Here is a 20,478-nt window from a genome sequence, read left to right on the forward strand (position 1 = left end):
GGATTTCTTCTACGTCTAGGTTCTTCTTTTTCCTATCCCTTGCTCTTATTTTGGTTGAGAACCATTTGGCTCAACATGTCCTTCGTATCTTTTTTTAATTTCATTTCTAAAATCATCCAATTTTCTATTTGTCTTTTGGTATCCTTTGTCTAAATTTTCTTTTAAAAACCTAAGTTCCGCTCTCCAACCATACTCTACCTGTGGTTCCTTATTACTACCTTGAACATTTAATGCATGCATATGATCACTCATTTTGAACTAAAAAGAAATGGTTTTCACAAAATTTTTGATTCAATAAAGAGTGATAAAAATTTTCAAAAGTATGTTTTTTAATTTGGAAGTTCCTATCAAGGTTAAATAGTCAAAGTTTATCTGAGTTCACCCCTAGGAAAGAGTGGTGAGTCACTTGGACCAATTTAGTACCAATGTCTTTCCTAGCCACAGATTCCTCAAATAGACTCAACCAATCTCCCTCAAAAGAAACTCAACAATTTCCCCTAGTTGTGTGTGTGCAAGACTTCCTAAGGATCAAAAGAAGATCAACTACAAAAATTGAGAGATACACCCTATATATCACGGAGATTTGGAGAAATAAAAGGAAAGCATGAAATTAACAAGAAGAAATTAAAGTAAAACAAGAAATCCTAAGTGAAAATGCAAGTGACACTTTGAGTCTCTTGACACATTTCCACAAGACTAATCGCTTACTATTACAAAGTTCTTAACGAGATTACTTTGAAAGAATTTTACCGAACAAAACAAAATAAGCAAAAATTAAACTTTTAACACAGAGGTTCCGTGATAATATGAAAAACAAAACAAAAATTTTGATTTTTGATCTTTGTAGCTTGCCAAATCTTCCTCTCAAGTGTTTATCACTCTTCTTTTGAACTTTCACTTGTTTGTTCTCTAGAGAGTAGTCATCCTTAACTTGACATTTTCCTTCTCCAAGATGCTACCTATTAATGTTAGTCAATCTTTTCTAAAGATCACACTAAGAAATAGAGTTGAAAGAAATAAATGAAATATATTTCTGAGATGTCTTACAAATGTGATTACAGTCTCTATTTATAGACTGTTTTACAACCTAATTAAGGAAAGAAATAATAGGCAATGAAAGCCATAAATAATGGGTGTTTAAAGCTGTACAAATCAAATCAAATCAAATCATTAACAAATCTGTCCTAATAAATATAAAATGGAATATGCACTTAATTATAACATAATTCTCCTGATTATGCAACACTCCCCCTCAAGTTGGTGAATGTATATTTATCATTCCCAACTTGCAAGTAAGATCTTCGAATTGTTTTGTGGGAAGTCCCTTAGTAAACATATCTGCCAATTGGAGTCTTGAAGGGATGTACCCAGTGGCTATAAGACCATCATCCAACTTCTCTTTAATAAAGTGTCGATCTATCTCTACGTGCTTTGCTCGATCATGTTGAATCGGATTGTGTGCAATACTGATAGGGGACTTATTATCACACGCCAAGCCCATAGGAGCTTCATATTTTATTTTTAGGTCATCAAGTATGATCTTCATCCATAAGAGTTCACACACCCCTTGAGCCATGGCTCTAAATTCTCCCTCTACACTTGATCTTGCAACTACATTTTGCTTTTTGCTCCTCCATGTCACCAGATTTCCACCCAAGAACATGCAGTAGCCTGTGGTGGATCTCCTATCAACAATCGATCTTGCTTCATAGTCAGCATCAGTATATACTTTCATGGATAAGTTTTCCCCCTTTTTGAATAGCAATCATTTTCCTGGAGAGGCTTTTAAGTACTGAATAATTTTATCTACAGCCTGCAAGTGTCTTTCTCTTGGATCATGCATAAATTGGCTAACCACACTAACTGCATAGGCTATGTCTGGCCTAGTGTGTGATAGATATGAGTTTTCCCACAAGTCTTTGATATTGTGTCTTCTCCACTTTTGGGTTTTCCTCATCATTCTCAGTCCTATGATTTTGCTCTATTGGCACTCCAGTGGGCTTACAACCCAACTTACCAGTCTCTTTGAGAAGATCAAGGATGTATTTCCTTTGAGAAATAAAGATGCTTTGTCTCGAGTAAGCAACCTCTATCCCAAGGAAGTACTTCAACTTCCCTAGATCCTTCATTTCAAATTGAGCAGCTAGTCTCTCCCTCAAATTTTGTTTTTCAATCTCATCATCACCTGTAATAATCATATCATCTACATAGACCAAAAGTAGAGTGAGTTTACCATTATGAGAATGTTTTATAAATAGAGTATGGTCACCTTGGCTTTGTCGATACCCCAAAGATACCAAAGCTTGAGTAAACCTTCCAAACCAAACACGAGGTGATTGTTTAAGACCATATAGGGCCTTCTTAAGTCTGCACGCCTTATTCCCTTCATTAACAACACCATAACCAGGTGGAATCTCCATGTATACTTCTTCCTCCAAGCTTCCATGCAAGAAGGCATTTTTAACATCAAATTGGTGCATTGCCCAACCAAAGTGTGTTGCTAGGGAGAGAATAATCCTGATTGTATTCATTTTTACCACTGGAGCAAAAGTCTCCTCATAATCAATCCCATAAGTTTGAGTGTACCCTTTTGCAACCAACCTTGCTTTATACCGATCCAGTGTGCCATCAGACTTATACTTAACTGTGTATATCCACCTACAACCCACTGCTTTCTTATCTTTTGGTCTCTCTACAATCTCCCAAGTCGTATTCCTTTCTAATGCGCTCATTTCTTCATTCATGGCTCGAATCCAGTTCTCATCTTTTAAGGCTTCTTGTACCGATGTAGGGATTCTAATAGAATCAATAGCTGAAAGAAAACTCTGGTGCTGCATAGAAAGTTTTTCTGTAGACACAAATTGGGATATAGGATATTTGGCACAAGATCTTTTTTTCTTTTCTCAAGGCAATAGGTAAATCATCTAGGTTAGTTTCATTTAAGGTGTCCTCAAAAGTCTCATAGATATGAGTTCTTACCTCCGATTCAGACAATTGAAGTTGTTGTTCGATCAAGACGGGTTCTTGTTGCCTTTGTTGATATTGTTTCCCAAAGTATTTGTCCTCATTATTCTTCTCTGGCAATGATGTTGGCATAGGGTCTTTGTCATTCTCCCTAAGAACGAAATCCTGCAACAAAGGAAAAGGTGGCAACTCAAGGTCCTCAGCTTCTTGAATACTCTCCCCCTGAAGCTGAGAACTGGGAAAGAAAGACTATGTTTCATGGAAGGTGACATCTTTGGAAATATAAACTTTACGACTTTGAGGATGATAACATTTGTACCCCTTTTTGTTGGGGGCATAACCGATGAAGAAACATTTGATGGCGCGAGGATCTAACTTACCCTGATAAGGACTATGAACATGGACAAACGCAGGACAACCAAAGACACGATTCTGAAGACTATTCAACATGGGAATAGAAGGATAGAATATGGTCATAACCTGAATAGGAGTAACACCCTCTAGAACCCGATAGGGTAATCTATTAATCAAATAAGTGGCAGTCAGGACTGCTTCCCCCCAGTAAGATCTAGTAACAGATGTTTGGAAAAGTAAAGCTCGAGTAACCTCAAGGAGATGACGATTTTTCCTTTCAGCAACCCCATTTTGTTGAGGAGTGTCCACATAGGTTAATTCATGAACAACTCCATTTTCCTGAAGGAACTTGGAAAGGTTTTGGTTCACATATTCTCTTCCATTATCAGAACGCAAACTTTTAATTGGACTTTCAAATTGTGTTTGAATCATTCTGTAAAACTTTACAAATAAGTGAAAAACTTCAGACTTATCTTTTATGAGGAATATCCAAGTAACCCGAGTACAATCATCAATAAATGAAACAAACCATTTTGTACCCGAGATATTAGGAATAGGTGAAGGTTCCCATACATCTGAATGAATAAGATCAAAAGGTTTAGAACTTTTATTACCATTGGGAGGAAAAGTTGTCCGATGGTGTTTAGCAAACTGACAAACATCACAATGAAATGACTCAGCAGACACTTTTGTAAATAAAATAGGAAATAAGGACTTTAGGGTACTAAATGGAGGATGACCAAGACGTCTGTGTTGAAGCCATATCTGAGAGGATGACCAAGATTCACGACCTTGCTGAAGATTAGAAGTGTGTGCCTGTAGTCTAACACACTTTTTACTTTCTTCATGCTGTAAATAATATAACCCGCCCTACTCTTTAACAATTCCAATAGTCTTCCACGTGGCAAGATCCTGAAAAACACAATGGGAAGGGAAAAATACCACTGCACAATTTAAATCTTGGGTAATCTTTTGAATAGACAAGAGGTTATTGGATAGTTTGGGAACATGAAGCACATTTTTTAATGGAAATGAAGGTTGAAGGTGAATGTTACCACGACCATTAATGGGGGTAGTGGAACCATTAGCAACAGTAATATATGGGTTACCGGATAAAGCAGTGTAGGATGAAAAAGAAGAGGAATGAGGTGTCATACGATCAGTAGCACCAGAGTCTATAATCCAGATATTTTCAGTACTAGAAGCATTAAAGGATAAAAAAACTAGAACTCTTACCACTCATAGTAAAGGAACAATAGCTAGATGGCTTACTAAGGGAGTCCATGAGAGCTCAAAACAAACTGAGTTTTTCAGATTGGCAAAATTTGATATTGTTCACACAAAAAAATTCGTCGAAAAAATTTTCCGGCGGCTGGCAGCCGTTTTCGACGAGCAGTGGCAGTTCCGGCGACCGACGGTAGTTTCCGGTGAGCAGTGGCAGTTCCGGCGAGTGGTGCAGTTTTCGGCGAGCGACAGAGGTGGAGGTCGGCAGCGGTCAATGGTAGTGGTGGTCAATGGAGAAAAGATAAGGAAAATATAAAGTTGCAGCAATCAAGGCTCTCCAAAAAAACAAAATTGCAACAATGAAGGCTGCCAAGGAAAATGATTATAGTAATGAAGGCTGTCAAGGAAAATATTACAGCAATGAAGGCTGTCAAGGAAAATGATTACAGCAATGAAGGCTGCTAAAAAGAAATAAAAATTGCAGAAGCAGAGTCTCCCAGATCAGGAGCTCTGATACCAAGTTGAAAGAAATAGATGAAATATATTTCTGAGATGTCTTACAAATGTGATTATAGTCTCTATTTATAAACTGTTTTACAACTTAATTAAGGAAAGAAATAATAGGCAATGAAAGCCAGAAATAATGGGTGTTTAAAGCCGTACAAATCAAATAAAATCAAATCACTAACAAATTTGTCCTAATAAATATAAAATGGAATATGCACTTAATTATAACATAATTCTCCAGATTATGCAACAAATAGTTTTCATGGCAAGAGGTCAATAAAGTTCAAAATCAATAAAAACTCAAAATTAAGAAAGTTAAACTCAAGATATTATAATTGTGAGAAACTTCAAAGAGTATTTTAAAATACTCAAATCAAAAAAATTAAAGCTACAAACAAAGTAGGCACACAAATGAATTTTCCAGATAATGGTTCTAAAGTGGATTATAAATTTTTTTAAAGAATATCAAATTTTTTTCAATGGTTCATAAGACCGAAAAAGACGTTGGCCCAAATTAAACTTTGTTGCTTCACAAATTAATCAATTCAGTAAAAATTAAAATGGACATTGCATGCAACACAACATCAAATTCACACTACTTCAAGTAATTTGGAAACACCAAATTGTCAATCCAATTATTGTGGATCCCACAAAAAGTTTTCAATTTTTGAATTTCCACATCAGTTGACGTTGCAAGACAATTTCCTCAAGCATGCATTCAAATGAATGACATCAATTCAACAAATCAATTTCACTTCCACCATTTTCAATTCTCCTCCAGCACATTTGTCTTCTCACGCAAGCACAAATCAGTAGTTGTTTCAAATCAAATTTTCCAACAATTCAACCACTGCTCAACTAAAATCACACATCACAAGGAATGTCATTGTTCCATGTGCTCATTCTCAACTTTGTACCAAAAATACCATGCCCACCATTTGTTTGAATTATGTTTTCAATCAATTTTATCACTAAACTCACAAAAACTAAGCGATGGGTATTGCACAAATAAAACTTTCACTTTGCAGTCTAGATCAACTCATGACTCCAATGGTTATGCATAGTAATTCCAAAGATTTGAACAACTGGTACAATATTGATTCAAGATAGACCAATCACTAAAAATTGTTTCACCAATTTGTTTGCTTACAACAAAATTTATCAATCAACAAAGTATTGCACTACTTTAATCAATTTACAATCACAAATTGAATTCAAGTTTCAGCTAAAAAATACAGTAATACTATTTTCAGTCTAAATCTGCACTAGAACTTTACACCAAAATTTACAACAGCTTTGCACCATATTAGAAACAGTACTGAAACAATAACCATAATGGAAACAAGGTTAAACGAAAATTTCCAACAACTGATTTAGTAACTTTTGAAGTTCATTTGATTGATTTAGCACAAAAACATTTAGCTAAAATCTCTGGGCCAATTAGTTAAACAACTTGAATGCACTAAATTGAACATATTATGTTCAAATTAAAATTGTATCAATCAACGCTATAAACAATTCCAAAACTACCTGAATTGATTCTTTGTTTCCAATTTTCTCCACCACAAATAGTCACGAACAATACTATTTTCTTGTTTACGCAGTTGCGGAAAATTCTCACTCCCTCACTTCCCACCAAAAACCACCATTACAGACAATGTAATCCATGGAGAGAGGTTACCAGAAGAGAACAAAGATTTACCTAGAGAAAACAACTTTTCTAATTTCAATTCACCTTTAATAACACCGAGTGCACGGTTCTCGTCACCAAAAATCGCAAACCACCGTTCATTGATTGCGTTCACCAGAAATCGCAAAATCCTCCATTCGTGATTCCTCCAACACCACACAACTTCAATAATTGCTTCAATGAATTCACATTTGCACCGAAAATGATTCACCGTTTCCGCACCAAAAACAATGAGGAACAATATAAACTTGAATGAAGAAGTGCACAATCTCATGAAAATCTGAAAAACAAATAATATTTTTTTTTGCACCTCTCCAAGCACTGTTCCACAACAGATTTCAAGATTTTACAAGAACTGCTCTAGACTACTGTTCACACTTTGAAATTTCTTTTTGAACCACGAAAAAATTTCAAAAAATTATCGAGAATTTTCGAAAATGAATTTTGGAGAAGATTATAATGGAAACCTAACTTTAAAAAAATTGTTAATCATCTAGTAGAAATTTATGAATGAATTCAAAAATGAAAATCAAAATGACACTCAAGAGCTCTAAACTATGAAGAAATTTAAAAAAATCAAAAAGTTAAGTAATGGAGTTTATGATAATTTTTGGACTAAATATGACTCTAGACAAAATATTTATGATTATAAAATCAAAATGACTCAATTATAAGAAGAATTCACGAAACAAAATTGAAAAAAAAAATCAAAAGAACACATGAACATGAACACAAAAACACCTAAAAGCACGTACATGAAGGTTCAGGTAAGAATAATGAATTTGAACCAAACAAAAAGACAAAAAAACACAAAATCAATTGGTAAACATTCAAGACAATCAAGAAAAACTATGAACAACACGGAAATTAGATTTTTTTTTTAAGAATAACTACTTATCTCTTAAACCAAAGTACCAAATGATGCAATCCTAACTTGCATCTTCATTTGTAGATCTTCTTCTTTATTGTTTTGATTTGAATATCTTTTACGGATGATGAATTGTAGAAATGTAGAAATTGAAAATTATTGTGGTGAATATAAGTGAGGTTAGGCTAACACTTAGTTTCTAGAGTGAGGTTGGGTCAACACTATTAGGAGGAGTCTAGAAAATTGTATAGCAGGAAGACAACTCTAGAGAGAACTTTGAACAAGTAAAAGTTTCTCAAATTGGACAACATTTCATTACTCAAATCAAAGTTAAAAATCATATACAAACGACTACTATTTTTAAGAGAAAGTCTCTCAAAACCTCTCAAATTAGAGTGTCACCACCTTATTAGTGCAAATCCTCTTCATTAGGAGAGTGACAAGTGGCATGCCTTTATTGGTGTAAAATCTTCTCCATTGAGGAGAGGACATGTGGAGTCTCACATCTTCCATGCCAACAATTTTATTTGCACCCCTCTTTACTATTTTTCCACCTACTCTTTTCTATTTAAATCATACTCTACTTTGGCCCAAAATACAAGGCCAATGAATCCTAGTTACTCTATACAATTTTTACATGTTAAGAAGAAGAAAAAAAACTTTACAATCTCTTCATTAAAACTCAATTTTCACTTATCTTCTTAACCAAAAATTTTAAGACTGAATGGTTTTTATCATTTGTATTCGAGCTTAATTAATATTCAGATAAAAATGTTATTGCAATAAAGAGATAGAAAGTATTTTCCATAAAAAGTATTATATATAAATTATGTAGGTGATTGTACCATTAACCAATACTATTTAAACTTTATGTTGTCGAACTTATAAGGGTAGTGATTAAAGTGTAACTATGAGTTAAATTCTAATTCAATCAATTGTGATTAAATAACATTATTTTAATTCTTAATATAATATTTACAATTTCATAATCCTAAATGTTATAACTTATAATATAATATTAAAATTTAAACAATTAATCAAATTGAATGTGTTATAACATTAAAAACAAGTGTATTCAAAACTAAATAAACATAACATTATCTAGAGTTATGTCATTCTTCATAAGATAAAAAAAAAAAAAAAGCAATTTAAAAACAGTGGTTGAAACAGGTTTTGCCCAATTGTGAACTAATCTAACCAATTTTATACTAATTCTTTACGAGCTCGAATTAATTATGTAAACCAGTTCAACATTTATTATCTGGTCCCATAGGTCATAAGTATTACCCTTTTAGAACTTGTAGATTAGGCAGATTTTGATTCCTTCTTCGCTCGGAATTCACCCTTGTTTTTAATTAGGATTGGTTTTGTTTTTCCTTTTTATATTCCCTCTACTTCATCATATTCCATTCAGTTCAATTACCTCGTACCATTTTGAAGTTTACAACAACTATGTTTGGAATTTATGTTACAAAACCTTTCAAATTAAAATATATGGTAAGAACTACATTAATTAGTAACCCTAAAATAAGAATTAATATTTAGAGTTAAATAAATCTTTGTTATCGTTTGTTTTGAAATCTTTATCTCTAAAGTTTTCCTGTTCTTTTCATTCTAAAATTTTAATAAATATGATAATTTTGCTTGAAACAAAATATTAAAATGAGAATTACGCGCCAGGTAGGGGTCGAACCTACGACTTTCTGCTTAGGAAACAGACGCTCTATCCACTGAGCTACAGGCGCTAGTTGATTTCAGTTGTTCATATATTATATTTATAATTATTATTATTGTAGCTGTGAGAATTATTGTTGACACATGTACTAGTTATTTATTATTTGTACGAAACCTTAATGTAAATTAATAGAGCAATTTGAATTAAATTCAATAATTAATAAAAATATTAATTAAAAGAATACTAAAATTAAATTTAAAATTTATTATCAAATCATCCCAACATAGCTTTAAACCTTCCAAAAAGAAAACATACTCATTCCTAACTATTAATGTTTAAATTCTTAAACTTCACTAAATCTTCTGTAAAAAAAAACTTAATTAAATCTAATAATAAACTACAATATTCTTAAATTTTACTAATCAATACTATGTTTTAGAAATTAAATTAATAAGATTAATAACTAAGAGAAATATAGAGTGCTTATTTTATCATTTGAAAAGGAAAATTTGTGGTACTCAAGTAGAATTATTATTCCTGTTTATGATAAATTTTTTCCTACTTTCTTTTAATATTTAAATTATCACACACATTGAATTTTATGTATAAGACACGTTGGCAGCGATACCGACTGGAGCGGAGTAGCGTGCACCAATGTCCAAGTCATGGAATTACGCTTGTCTTGCTTTCAATTAGGTGGCAGACTTAGTGACGGTACCTACGAGTTGCGCTAAGCCTTTTTTCCAATCACTTCAATGGAAACATTCATTTGTCCCTCTCCTAATGCATGCTCTTATCCGTTGAGAGTAAACATACTAACAAAAAGAAGGGAACATAAAAAGAAAAACACTTCTCTTTCTTCTCATCCTCCAAAAATAATTTCTTCTAAGAAGGTTGTGCACTAGTGAGAAGGTTGTGCGCTAGTGACTTAAAGTACGAAGTTAAAGGTTAACAAAATAAAAGTGGAGAATCATGGAGGTTAACCAAAAAGTTGAGAGTTAAAATATTTATAAAAGAGGTTAGAAAGAAATGTTACACAAAGGAAAGAGAAAAAAATTAAAGGAGATGGGAATCGTAGAGGTCAAGAGGAGTTAAAATATAAATATATTTATGAAAGAGGTTAGAAGAAAATATTACACGAAGGAAAGAGACAAAAATGAATCTTCATATTTCAAAATTCAAAAGTGTTTTGCCAATTGTTTTAGTAATTACAAAATGACGGAATAATCAAAATAAAATGTTAATGTAAGGATAAAATGGAAAAACATTTGTAAACACCAAAAAACGATTTTAAAAAGGAATCCTCTTTATATATAGGTATATATGTATGTATTATATGTGTATTCGTAACTTTTAAATATCAAATTATCTATCTATATATATATATATATATATATATATTGCTTCTAAAGCAAAAAATATTAAATTATTTTTTAAAAGTACGACCAAATAAAGATAAAGATTGATATTCGAAATATTTTTCTGTGTATTATTCAAAAGAAATAAAATTTGAGGGATGTAATCCCTCAAACCACATTTCAATTCAAAGTTTTATTTGACTCTTTCTTTTCAAATATATGTAGTGCACGTCTCTCAAATAGTTTCAAATTTAATATTAACTTTTTTTTAGTTTTAAATTTAAGTAATTATAAAATGACGAAATAACCATAATAAAATAAAGATATAATTACCTTATTTGTTCCTACTTTCTGAGGCAATAGTCAATTTAGTATAGTTATTTTTAAAAAATCAATTTTGTCCCTATGTTTGTTTAAATGTATGAAAAATGGTCCTTTCTGTTAAGTCGCAGCAAACGACGTCAACTTTTGCTTATGTGGCAGAGAGAATGGGGATTGTGAAGTAAAACACATGTCAAATTGGGGCCTTGAGGTTGGATGAGCAAAGATCATTAAAATGTGGTGGTTAGGGTTTCCGTTTGAGCATAATCGTTATTGGATGGTGGCCGCTTCACAGAAACGAGGGTGTTGACAGAAAGGAGGGTCGTTTGTGGGGGAGTCCGGTGTTGTGGATTTGTTGGTGGGAGAGGAGTAATTAGCGTTTGTGATTCGTTCGTGAGTTGGGTTCGTTGGTAGCTTCGTTTGGGGTGGAAATGTGTGCCTATAGGTCTGCATCTGTATCATCATGCAGTTGTAATCGAATGGAAGTCCAACAACACCGATGTAATTCTAGCCATGGTGGTGGGAGCAAGACAACTTTTGTTGCTCCCATTTGCGATTGTGGGAATTTGTAGTTTTGAGAACAACAACAACTTTCAAAAATGGTGGGAGGAAATTTTGGGGGTGTCCAAAGTACAAGGTAAGATGTATTGAACTCTGGTTTATGAAAAAAAAAAGGCATTGGTATTGATTTTTTGGTTATTGTTTTGTCTAATACAGAATAGGAGTGGCGTAAGCATGTGATGCAACTTTTTCAGATGATGCATTGAAGACACTTGGAATGACAAGGATGGAACTATTGTTAGACAAAGAAACAAGATTTATAGATTGGAAAAACGTCTGAAGATGTCAAGAATGTGGATTAAGATGTTATAAGTAGGATTGTGTGTTGTTGTTGTAATAAACATTGTTATGTTGATTATTTTCTTAAAATTCCCATGAGTAACGTATGAATGTATATTTTGGTTGGGATTATGATTGAATTAGTTAATGTAATATGTATTCGTGTGTTGAGTTCATTATGTCCAGTATGTAATATGTATCCCAAAATGTGTATCAATGCAAAATTGTAAGTTAACCGCACACTTTTCTCCAATAAAGATATGTTATGTGCAGATTTTATTTTAAAGAATTAAATATTTTTTATCCAAATGAAATAAGTTTATTATCAATGTGATTGGGTTGAAATGTTTTTGAGCAACTATTTACACAGTTCATATATGCATACCAAAACAGTTTTGACAGCTAGACAAGTAGCAAAAGTGATTACTAAGTTTAAATTAGTTGAGGTATAGTAACATGAATATAAAGTGTAACAAGCACACACACAAACTTAATTATGTAGAACCTGATAACATTAAGGTACTTCAAAAATTACCAAATACATTGAGTACATGATACATTAACAAATTACCAAATTATCATTCCAAAATACATTAACAGAAGGCAACAATAATTGTTTTTCAAAATACACAAGTATAGAAATTAGTGGGTTCCAAAAGCATTCATGGCTTCCAAAAGCCTCTCATGGATTGTAACTTAAGCCTGGTGTTAGGTCTTGAAAATTTTGCATTTAAACTTGTTATCCTTCGAGCTGCCTAAGATGGTTGTGAAATTTTTGGTTGAGTAGGGGGAGATGGTGGAGGGGGTGCAGTTGGATTTATCTGACTTTCCTGAGATGGCCCTAGTGCACTTGAAGCTACCTGACTTGGACCTTCCTGAGATGGTCCTGGTGTACTTGGAGCTGCCTGACTTGGCCCTTGCTGAGATGGGTTTGGTGCACTTGGACCTGCTTGACTTGGACCCTGCTGAGATGGGATTGTTGCACTTGGACCTACCTGAGTTGGACCTTGTTGAGATGGGTCTGGTGCACTTGGACCTTGTTCTGATGGTTTTTCAATGCAGGACTTTCTGTTGTGGCCAAGCTTATTACAAATCCACATTTTTTCTTTAATCCAGTTTAGCCTAACTGACTCTTGTTCTTCATTACCTACCATGCCTCCAACCTTCTCTTCAATTTTGGTCTTCCAGGCATCTTTTTGTGGGAAGTGGCACAACATTTGTTGTCCCATACTTGTTCACCATTCAGTGGATAGATAATTGAGTTGTACACCTTTGCATATGTTTCCTTCTTGAACCAAAATGAAATGAAGTTGACTGGATCGACATTGAACAATTTCTTTGCAGAAAGTGCATGACAACAAGGTATTCCAGTCAACATCCATTTTCGGCAGCTGCACTCATGTATGTCCAAGTTAACTGCAAACTTTTCTCCAATGGTAGAGGTATGTCTCACTTCAAATAGGTGATATACGGAAGATCTGTGATGATGAAATTGGTTAGACATATGCAACAAGTAACACAATAAGTTTTTAAAAGAGTGTATCAATGTTGTTATCTAACTTGGGTATCCAATATTGAGTTTGATATGCTTCCTTTTGTAATTTGCTTAAAATCTTTGGACATATTGATCCTTCAAATGAGGCAATTTTCAATATGTTCTTTGCCCATCTCTGCATTATATAAGTCCTGATATGTTCTAGCATGGTAATGATAGGTTTTGCACGTGCAACTACAAGCACACTATTAAAGCCTTCACAAATATTGTTGACAAGTGAGTCACATTTTTGGACTGAATGTGAACCTTGATCTGGACCAGAACCTAGTAAAGGAAAAAAAAATGATTTCAGAACCTACTAATTGGTGTGCATAAATGATTTTAGAACTTAGTCAATTGAAAACAAATGACTTCATAAAATGGACTGGTAAGCACTGAACACCTCTTTTGAGACCAAATGGACTTGGGACCCAGACTTTAGCTTAAACAAAGATTGGACTAACATGCACAACAAAGTCTCAATTAGCCTACTTTGATACCAACACAACATCAGACTGGACTGACAAACACAATATCAGATAACTTTAATGGACAAAATATTCCAGATACCTTTACTCTGTTTTCAACTAATGAATACCATCAAATATTCCAAATTCTGAATATACATTTTTTTAATTTAGGAATTTCTAAACTACCAATTCACAAGTTTAAATAATTCCTTGGAATTCTCAAATCTGACATGAGTAAAAGAACAAGCATGACTGCTTGCCTGGGAGGTAGTGCAATCAGATGTTTAAAAGCCTCATCATTGACCTCCTTTATAGCCCTCATCTCTCTCTCCCATGCTTAGGGATATGTGTTGTTGGTTGTCCTCCACATTAAAGTTTTCAATTTATTTCATGGGAATTTCTTTATGAAGTTGGAGTACATGTGTCGAGCACAAAACCGCTGCACTGCCCCAGGTATCAGTTCTTAAATGGCAGGCAACAAACCCTGTCAAAAGTCATATACTTCAATGAAATTTATACATAGACAAAATCAACAGTTGTCAGCAAAGAATATACCTTTTGTTGGTCAGACATGAAAGTGATGCCTTGACATACATCTACACCCCAAACATCTTCAATTAAAAGTTGCAAAAACCAACTCCAAGATTCTTTGCATTCAACCTCAACCACAACATATGCTAGTAGTAGCATCTGATCATTTGGGTCCCTCCCAACTGTTGTCAACAATTCACCACCATAAAAGCCTTTCAAGAAGCATCCATCCAAAGCAATTATGGGCCTACAAGATATAAAGCTATCCTTGCATGCTTTTAAGCACACATAAAATCTGTTAAAAACTATGAAGCCATTCATGTCTTCAACTTTGACTTTCACTGTAGACCCCGGATTTGCACGCATGAGCTCATGTGCATAGTCATAAATTCGTTTGTACTTATGTTGAAATGAACCATGGACATTCTTCAAGGTCATGGCCATTGCCCGTTGAGCTTTTGAATTACTTATACTTATGTTCCATTTTTTAACAACTTTGTTCCTTACATCATTACTTCTCAATCTTGGATTCTGACATAAAGAAGTCTCCAACCTCCCACTCAACCATTTAGTTCTCAACAAATTAACCTTAAACGGCCTAACACATGTATGTACATCATTTAGTTTTCTTAACTGTCAACAACTTGTTGAGGGTAAGAACCCACAATATGCATATCATTCACATTGTCCTTGTGCTCCAATACAACACACCCGAACTCTGGAGTTATCATTTTTTACTAATTTCAAGTTCCTCCCAAAATGAATAACATAAGTTCTAATGACATCTTTAAATGCTTCCTTGTCTTTAAAATAGGTACCCACATCCCAGGAAAAATCTGTCATGTTTTTTGACATTTCAAAGGATGGAAATTTACCACCTGTACTCATATCTTTCTCACCATCTTCAAATTCGCCCATGCTGTCTAACTCTTCTGATTCCCACTCTGTATGTGACAACCCTCTATCATGCACAAATGTTCCTTCACTTTCATCATCATCAACACCCAAATCTTGCAAATCATCTGTACAATTTGGTTCTAAACTTTCTATAAGATTACTAGTCTGCCTTCTACGCCTATGCCTAACATGACCTTTAAACCCTAAACCTTCACTCTCACCCTCACCCTTATCTCTAGTACCCTCACTCAGAACTTCAATTTCACTTTCAATAAATTCAACTTCCCTTAACCAAGAAGAATCTTCTGACACATGCACACCATCATTATCACATTCCATGTCTTCATGAATAGGCAGACCAATACCCTGACCACCATGACCTTCGTCCTCCTCCTCATCTTCCTCAACCACACCTTCCATACCATGATGATCACTAATGTCCACACCACCACCATCCTCAACATTACCTTTAACACCTTCGGGTTCCGCACCATCACCTAAAGCCAATAACACTTCTGCCTCTGAAGCAACATGCACAAAAAATAAATGAACTTCACCATGTGTATTTGCAATTTTCAGCATTTCTATTGCACCACCATCATCAACCAGAACCTCTAATCTATTTTCCAACTGTTCACAACCTCCACGTGAATACCACATCTCCTGTACTGTTAAAACCCCCATCTCCTTTAGAATGCCAAGTATTTAAAAGTAACTCCATCTATCACCGTCACATGACCATGTTGATTTATCACCACCAACATATCTCGCATCACAAAATGTCCCACTATGGTGGACCACAAGCTGAAAATAACATTTTGTCATGATATGGACTTTATAAAAGGTATCCCTGCAAAATATAAATATACATATGACGAAAAATAACAAACAAATTACAAAGCAATCCTGCATTTAATTATGTCAGAAACCAAATGTTGGACCACACATACAAAAATCTTGCACATGGTGGACCCTACATCATAAACTACTCTCTAAATGTTCTCTCAAAGTAATCACAAACATAACCACTCTGAAAGTAAGTCAAAAAGTCCTAACCTTAGAAATGACCACCCACGAAACTGCTCCACGCTCAACAACGTCTTCAGGTTCCACAAACGCTGCCCCACACAATCGCACTTCACGAGCTCGAGATGGCACCACAGGATTGAACCGCAAAATCGCACCTCACAATCGCATCTTAGAATAACGTACCTTAGACACCCTCAACCTTGCTTACAATTAAAAAATCATAACCCAATTCAAATTCAAGAAACCCTAACCCCCAATTCAATTTTCAATAAACTAATCCAACCATCCACGTCACTTGACACCTCACACCTCATCCTAAACCCATAACTTATTCTCTCTGCCACATAAGCAGAAGTTGACGCCGTTTGCTGCGACTTAACATAAAGAACCATTTTGCATACATTTAAACAAACATAGAGACGAAATTGATTTTTTTTAAAACCACTATACTAAATTGACTATTGCCCCAGAAAGTAGGGACGAATAAGGTAATTATACCTAAAATAAAATATTGATATAAGGATAAAATAGAAACAAATTTGTATACAACAAAAATAGTTATAATTGAGAATCCCTTTTATATATAGGTATAGATTTAAGTAATTATAAAATGACGAAATAACCAAAATAAAATAATAAAATGAAATATTAATATAAGGATAAAATAAGAATAAATTTGTGTATAACCGAAAACATTAAATAGAGAATATACTTTATATATAGGTATAAATGTATATTATATTATATGTGTATTTGTATTTTTTAAATACCGAAATCTCTCTCTATATATACATATATTCTAAAGGAAAAAATATTAAATTATTTTTTAAAAGTATGACCAAATAAAAATAAAGATTGATATTCAAAATGTTTTTTCTGCGTAAAATAAAATTTGAGAGAGTAGAGTAACTTCCTGTCAAACGATGTTTCAATTTAAATTTTTTATTTAACTCATTTTTTTCAAATAATTGTAGTCATGTTTCTTAAATAGTTTCTTTTAAATTTAATATTTTTTTAATTTTAAATTTAAGTAATTATAAAGAAACAAAATAACTAAAATAAAATAAAATAAAATTATAAAATAATAAAATATTGATATAATGATAAAATATAAATAAATGTGGATAACCGAAAATAGTTATAATAAAAAATATTCTTTATATATAAGTATAAATTTAAGTAATTATAAAATAACGAAATAAATAAAATAAAATAATAAAATAGAAATATTAATATAGAATAAAATAGATTTTTTTTTATATATATTAGGTATAGACACGTATATATTTATAGTTTGTATTATTTTTATATTTTTAATTAATTACTCATAAAAATAATAAAATTATAAAATAATATACAATTTTAAAATTATATTATTTTAAAGTAATAAAAATTTCTGTAGTTAGTTGAATTAGAATATGGTTTTATTTTAAAATTTATTATATAACAAATATCCAATTAATATATTTAAATATGTAAAATTTTTATTTATAATTTATTAATTAATAAAAAAGTAAACACAAGTATGTTGAAAATTTTGGCTTAATGCTTATTTAGCATTTTTATGCCATTCAGTGTGTGAGTATATAAATGTCAGCAACTAGGGTTTTGAGTTGTGCTTCTTCTTTCCGAGATACAAGCGAAAAGCGGCTACCCTAAACTCCTCGTCCTCTCTGAAACCCAATTTCAGGTTTCATTCTTCTTTCAGTCTATCTTTCATTCATTCACACTGTTAATTTCTTCATTTGTTAGATACCTTTATCAATCGATTAGGTTTTCAACACTTCGTTTCCTTTTGTATTTTCCTCTGTTCTGTTATACCCTGCTCGTTTTTTTTTTCTCTAATTCGTTTAATCGTTTATACAGCCATGACTGACGTCATCCACGAAGCTGGTGTTGTTGCAGATCCCACCCAGATCGATGTCAAGCTCTTTAACCGCTGGAACTTCGATGATGTTCAGGTACCATTATCAGGAAAATAAAATTTATTGTCTGTTTAGGGTTTGATTTTTTGTTAATTACATTATATTGTGTAAATTTCATTTGTTTATGCTTTGGTATTTTATATTGGGTTACTAAGTGAAATTATTGTTGGTGTTTTGTTTGGGTTATATTAGGTTAATGACATTTCTCTGGCCGATTACATTGGAGTGGTGGCATCCAAGCATGCCACCTATGTTCCTCACACTGCTGGTAGGTACTCTGTGAAGAGGTTCAGGAAGGCCCAGTGCCCCATTGTTGAGAGGCTTACCAACTCTCTCATGATGCACGGTAGAAACAATGGCAAGAAACTCATGGCTGTTAGGATCATCAAGCATGCTATGGAAATTATTCATTTGTTGACTGACCTGAACCCCATTCAGGTTATTGTTGATGCTGTCATTAACAGGTATTACTTTTGTATTTATTCATGGTTTTAGTTGTGGATTAGGATGACTGTTGATTCAGCTATTGCCTTCTATTTTTTATGGATTGATATAGTAGAAAGTTAAGTAATACCTATATTGATAATGGAAATTTGGGTCTCATATTTGTAATTTTTTCTTTTCTTTTTAGAGTATACATAATAAGCTACTCGTTTTTTCAAGATTAATCTGGAGGAAGGAATGATGATTATTGATTTCCCTATTGGTTTGATTGCCTGAATGATGGCGTTTTTTATTAGCTCTATCTGACCATTCTCCATGTTTTCTGCGCATTTGTCTATTTTGTCATTTATACTAGGACTTTGTTGACTGAATATATTGATTTCTGGATGGAAATTCTTTTGCAGAGGATCAGAGCGTGTTAGTTTAAGTTATTGTTGGTGAATGACTCTATGGTTGTTTATTTCTCATTTTTTTATAGCCTGTACGATGTCATTTCTGTATTAGCTCTATCTGATCATTCTATGTAATTACTTCAAAATAGAACTATAGTTGGTTTATGTTCATGTGATCATAACCATGCCGTTTGGAAAAACTGGTTAATCTTCTGGGTGTACATTTGGTAAGTGTTGCTTGATTATGTAATGTTGGATTTTAGGTTGCTCAATCTATTATCATGTAGACAAAGCGACTTTGATATGAAGTTTTATATCTTTCTTGAAGAGTTTGTTTATGGTGGACATAATGCACAAAATAATGTGTAAAATATGTATTGTAGGTAAAATAATGTGTAAAATATGTATTGTAGGTACTGTTACTCTGAACAGTAAACTGTTTACCTCACTACTAAGCAATTCTTTGATGGGCATTGTCTTGAATCCAACATAAATTAACTTTAAAATTTAAGTATTATATCTGACTTTTTTTGTTATTTTTTTAGTGGTCCCCGTGAAGATGCAACAAGAATTGGGTCTGCTGGAGTGGTAAGGAGACAGGCTGTGGATATATCACCCCTTCGTCGAGTTAATCAGGCTATATATCTTTTAACAACTGGTGCACGTGAAGCTGCATTCAGAAATATAAAGACTATTGCAGAATGCTTGGCTGATGAACTTATTAATGCAGCCAAAGGGTCATCCAACAGGTAATACTTCTCCAATTCCAGGATACATTTTCTGACTGTTTTGTTGTCTTGACAATTTTTTTTTTTTCTAATTTTTGGATGCGTTTACTGATATGTAATAACTCCGTTTCAGTTATGCTATCAAGAAAAAAGATGAAATTGAGAGAGTTGCCAAGGCCAATCGTTGACCAGCTTGTGGAAAACTATATTTGCAGATTTTTGTTTCGGTCTTTGTTCTTCATTTAATATATGTGGATCTTTTGCTTGCATTAGTTACTTTTTAGCCCTTTTAGACTGCCGGCGTAGCAAGTTATGAAAGATTTTGTCGCTGTGACTAGAATTTGTGTTCTAAGATCGTGAGTTTTAATACTAGTCTGTTTTTTAAATTATACCATGATATTTTTCATTATTGTTTTCGAATTTTTGGCGCTGTTTTATTTTTTCTGATAATAGTATGTAAACTCACTGGCATGAAGTCGAATAGTTAATTACCCAATAACGCACTATGACATTAAAATGCAACGTCACTCGTAATGGTTTTTGAATGGCGACATTGTGCATTTTAATCTAATGGGATGGGATTCTAAGAAAGAAATTGACTTTTATAGATGATTATAATTTGAGTAAGAAAATTTTTAAGAATTAAAATTATAGAATTTTTTAAGGACTATTTTGTTATTTTAAATTTTACTTGAGAAGAACGAATATTATTTTTTTTTTACACTCT

General features: G+C 33.1%; 1 protein-coding gene, 3 non-coding genes and 1 pseudogene across 4 annotated transcripts; 3 read left to right on the forward strand and 2 right to left on the reverse strand.

The window, feature by feature from the left end:
- Positions 1–9,279: 9,279 nt before the first annotated feature.
- On the reverse strand, positions 9,280–9,352 carry TRNAR-CCU (transfer RNA arginine (anticodon CCU)). The gene has a single exon. It is a non-coding gene; the product is annotated as a tRNA-Arg (tRNA).
- A 3,596-nt stretch (positions 9,353–12,948) lies between these two features.
- Positions 12,949–15,917, reverse strand: LOC150027583 (uncharacterized; annotated as a pseudogene).
- A 1,904-nt stretch (positions 15,918–17,821) lies between these two features.
- On the forward strand, positions 17,822–20,140 carry LOC137835484 (small ribosomal subunit protein uS7). Its single transcript, XM_068644013.2, has 5 exons — positions 17,822–17,952; positions 18,129–18,223; positions 18,380–18,651; positions 19,569–19,772; positions 19,885–20,140. Exons 2-5 carry the CDS (start codon positions 18,131–18,133, stop codon positions 19,937–19,939), a joined length of 624 nt encoding a protein of 207 aa, XP_068500114.1. The 5' UTR covers positions 17,822–17,952; positions 18,129–18,130; the 3' UTR covers positions 19,940–20,140.
- LOC137836294 (small nucleolar RNA Z102/R77) lies at positions 18,862–18,943 on the forward strand. Its single transcript, XR_011085245.1, has one exon. It is a non-coding gene; the product is annotated as a small nucleolar RNA Z102/R77 (small nucleolar RNA).
- On the forward strand, positions 19,071–19,151 carry LOC137836295 (small nucleolar RNA Z102/R77). The gene has a single exon (XR_011085246.1). It is a non-coding gene; the product is annotated as a small nucleolar RNA Z102/R77 (small nucleolar RNA).
- Positions 20,141–20,478: the final 338 nt, after the last annotated feature.

This window comes from Phaseolus vulgaris, chromosome 5 (genome assembly GCF_051622355.1).
Source record: "Phaseolus vulgaris cultivar YP4 chromosome 5, ASM5162235v1, whole genome shotgun sequence".
Classification (NCBI taxonomy): Eukaryota; Viridiplantae; Streptophyta; class Magnoliopsida; order Fabales; family Fabaceae; genus Phaseolus; species Phaseolus vulgaris.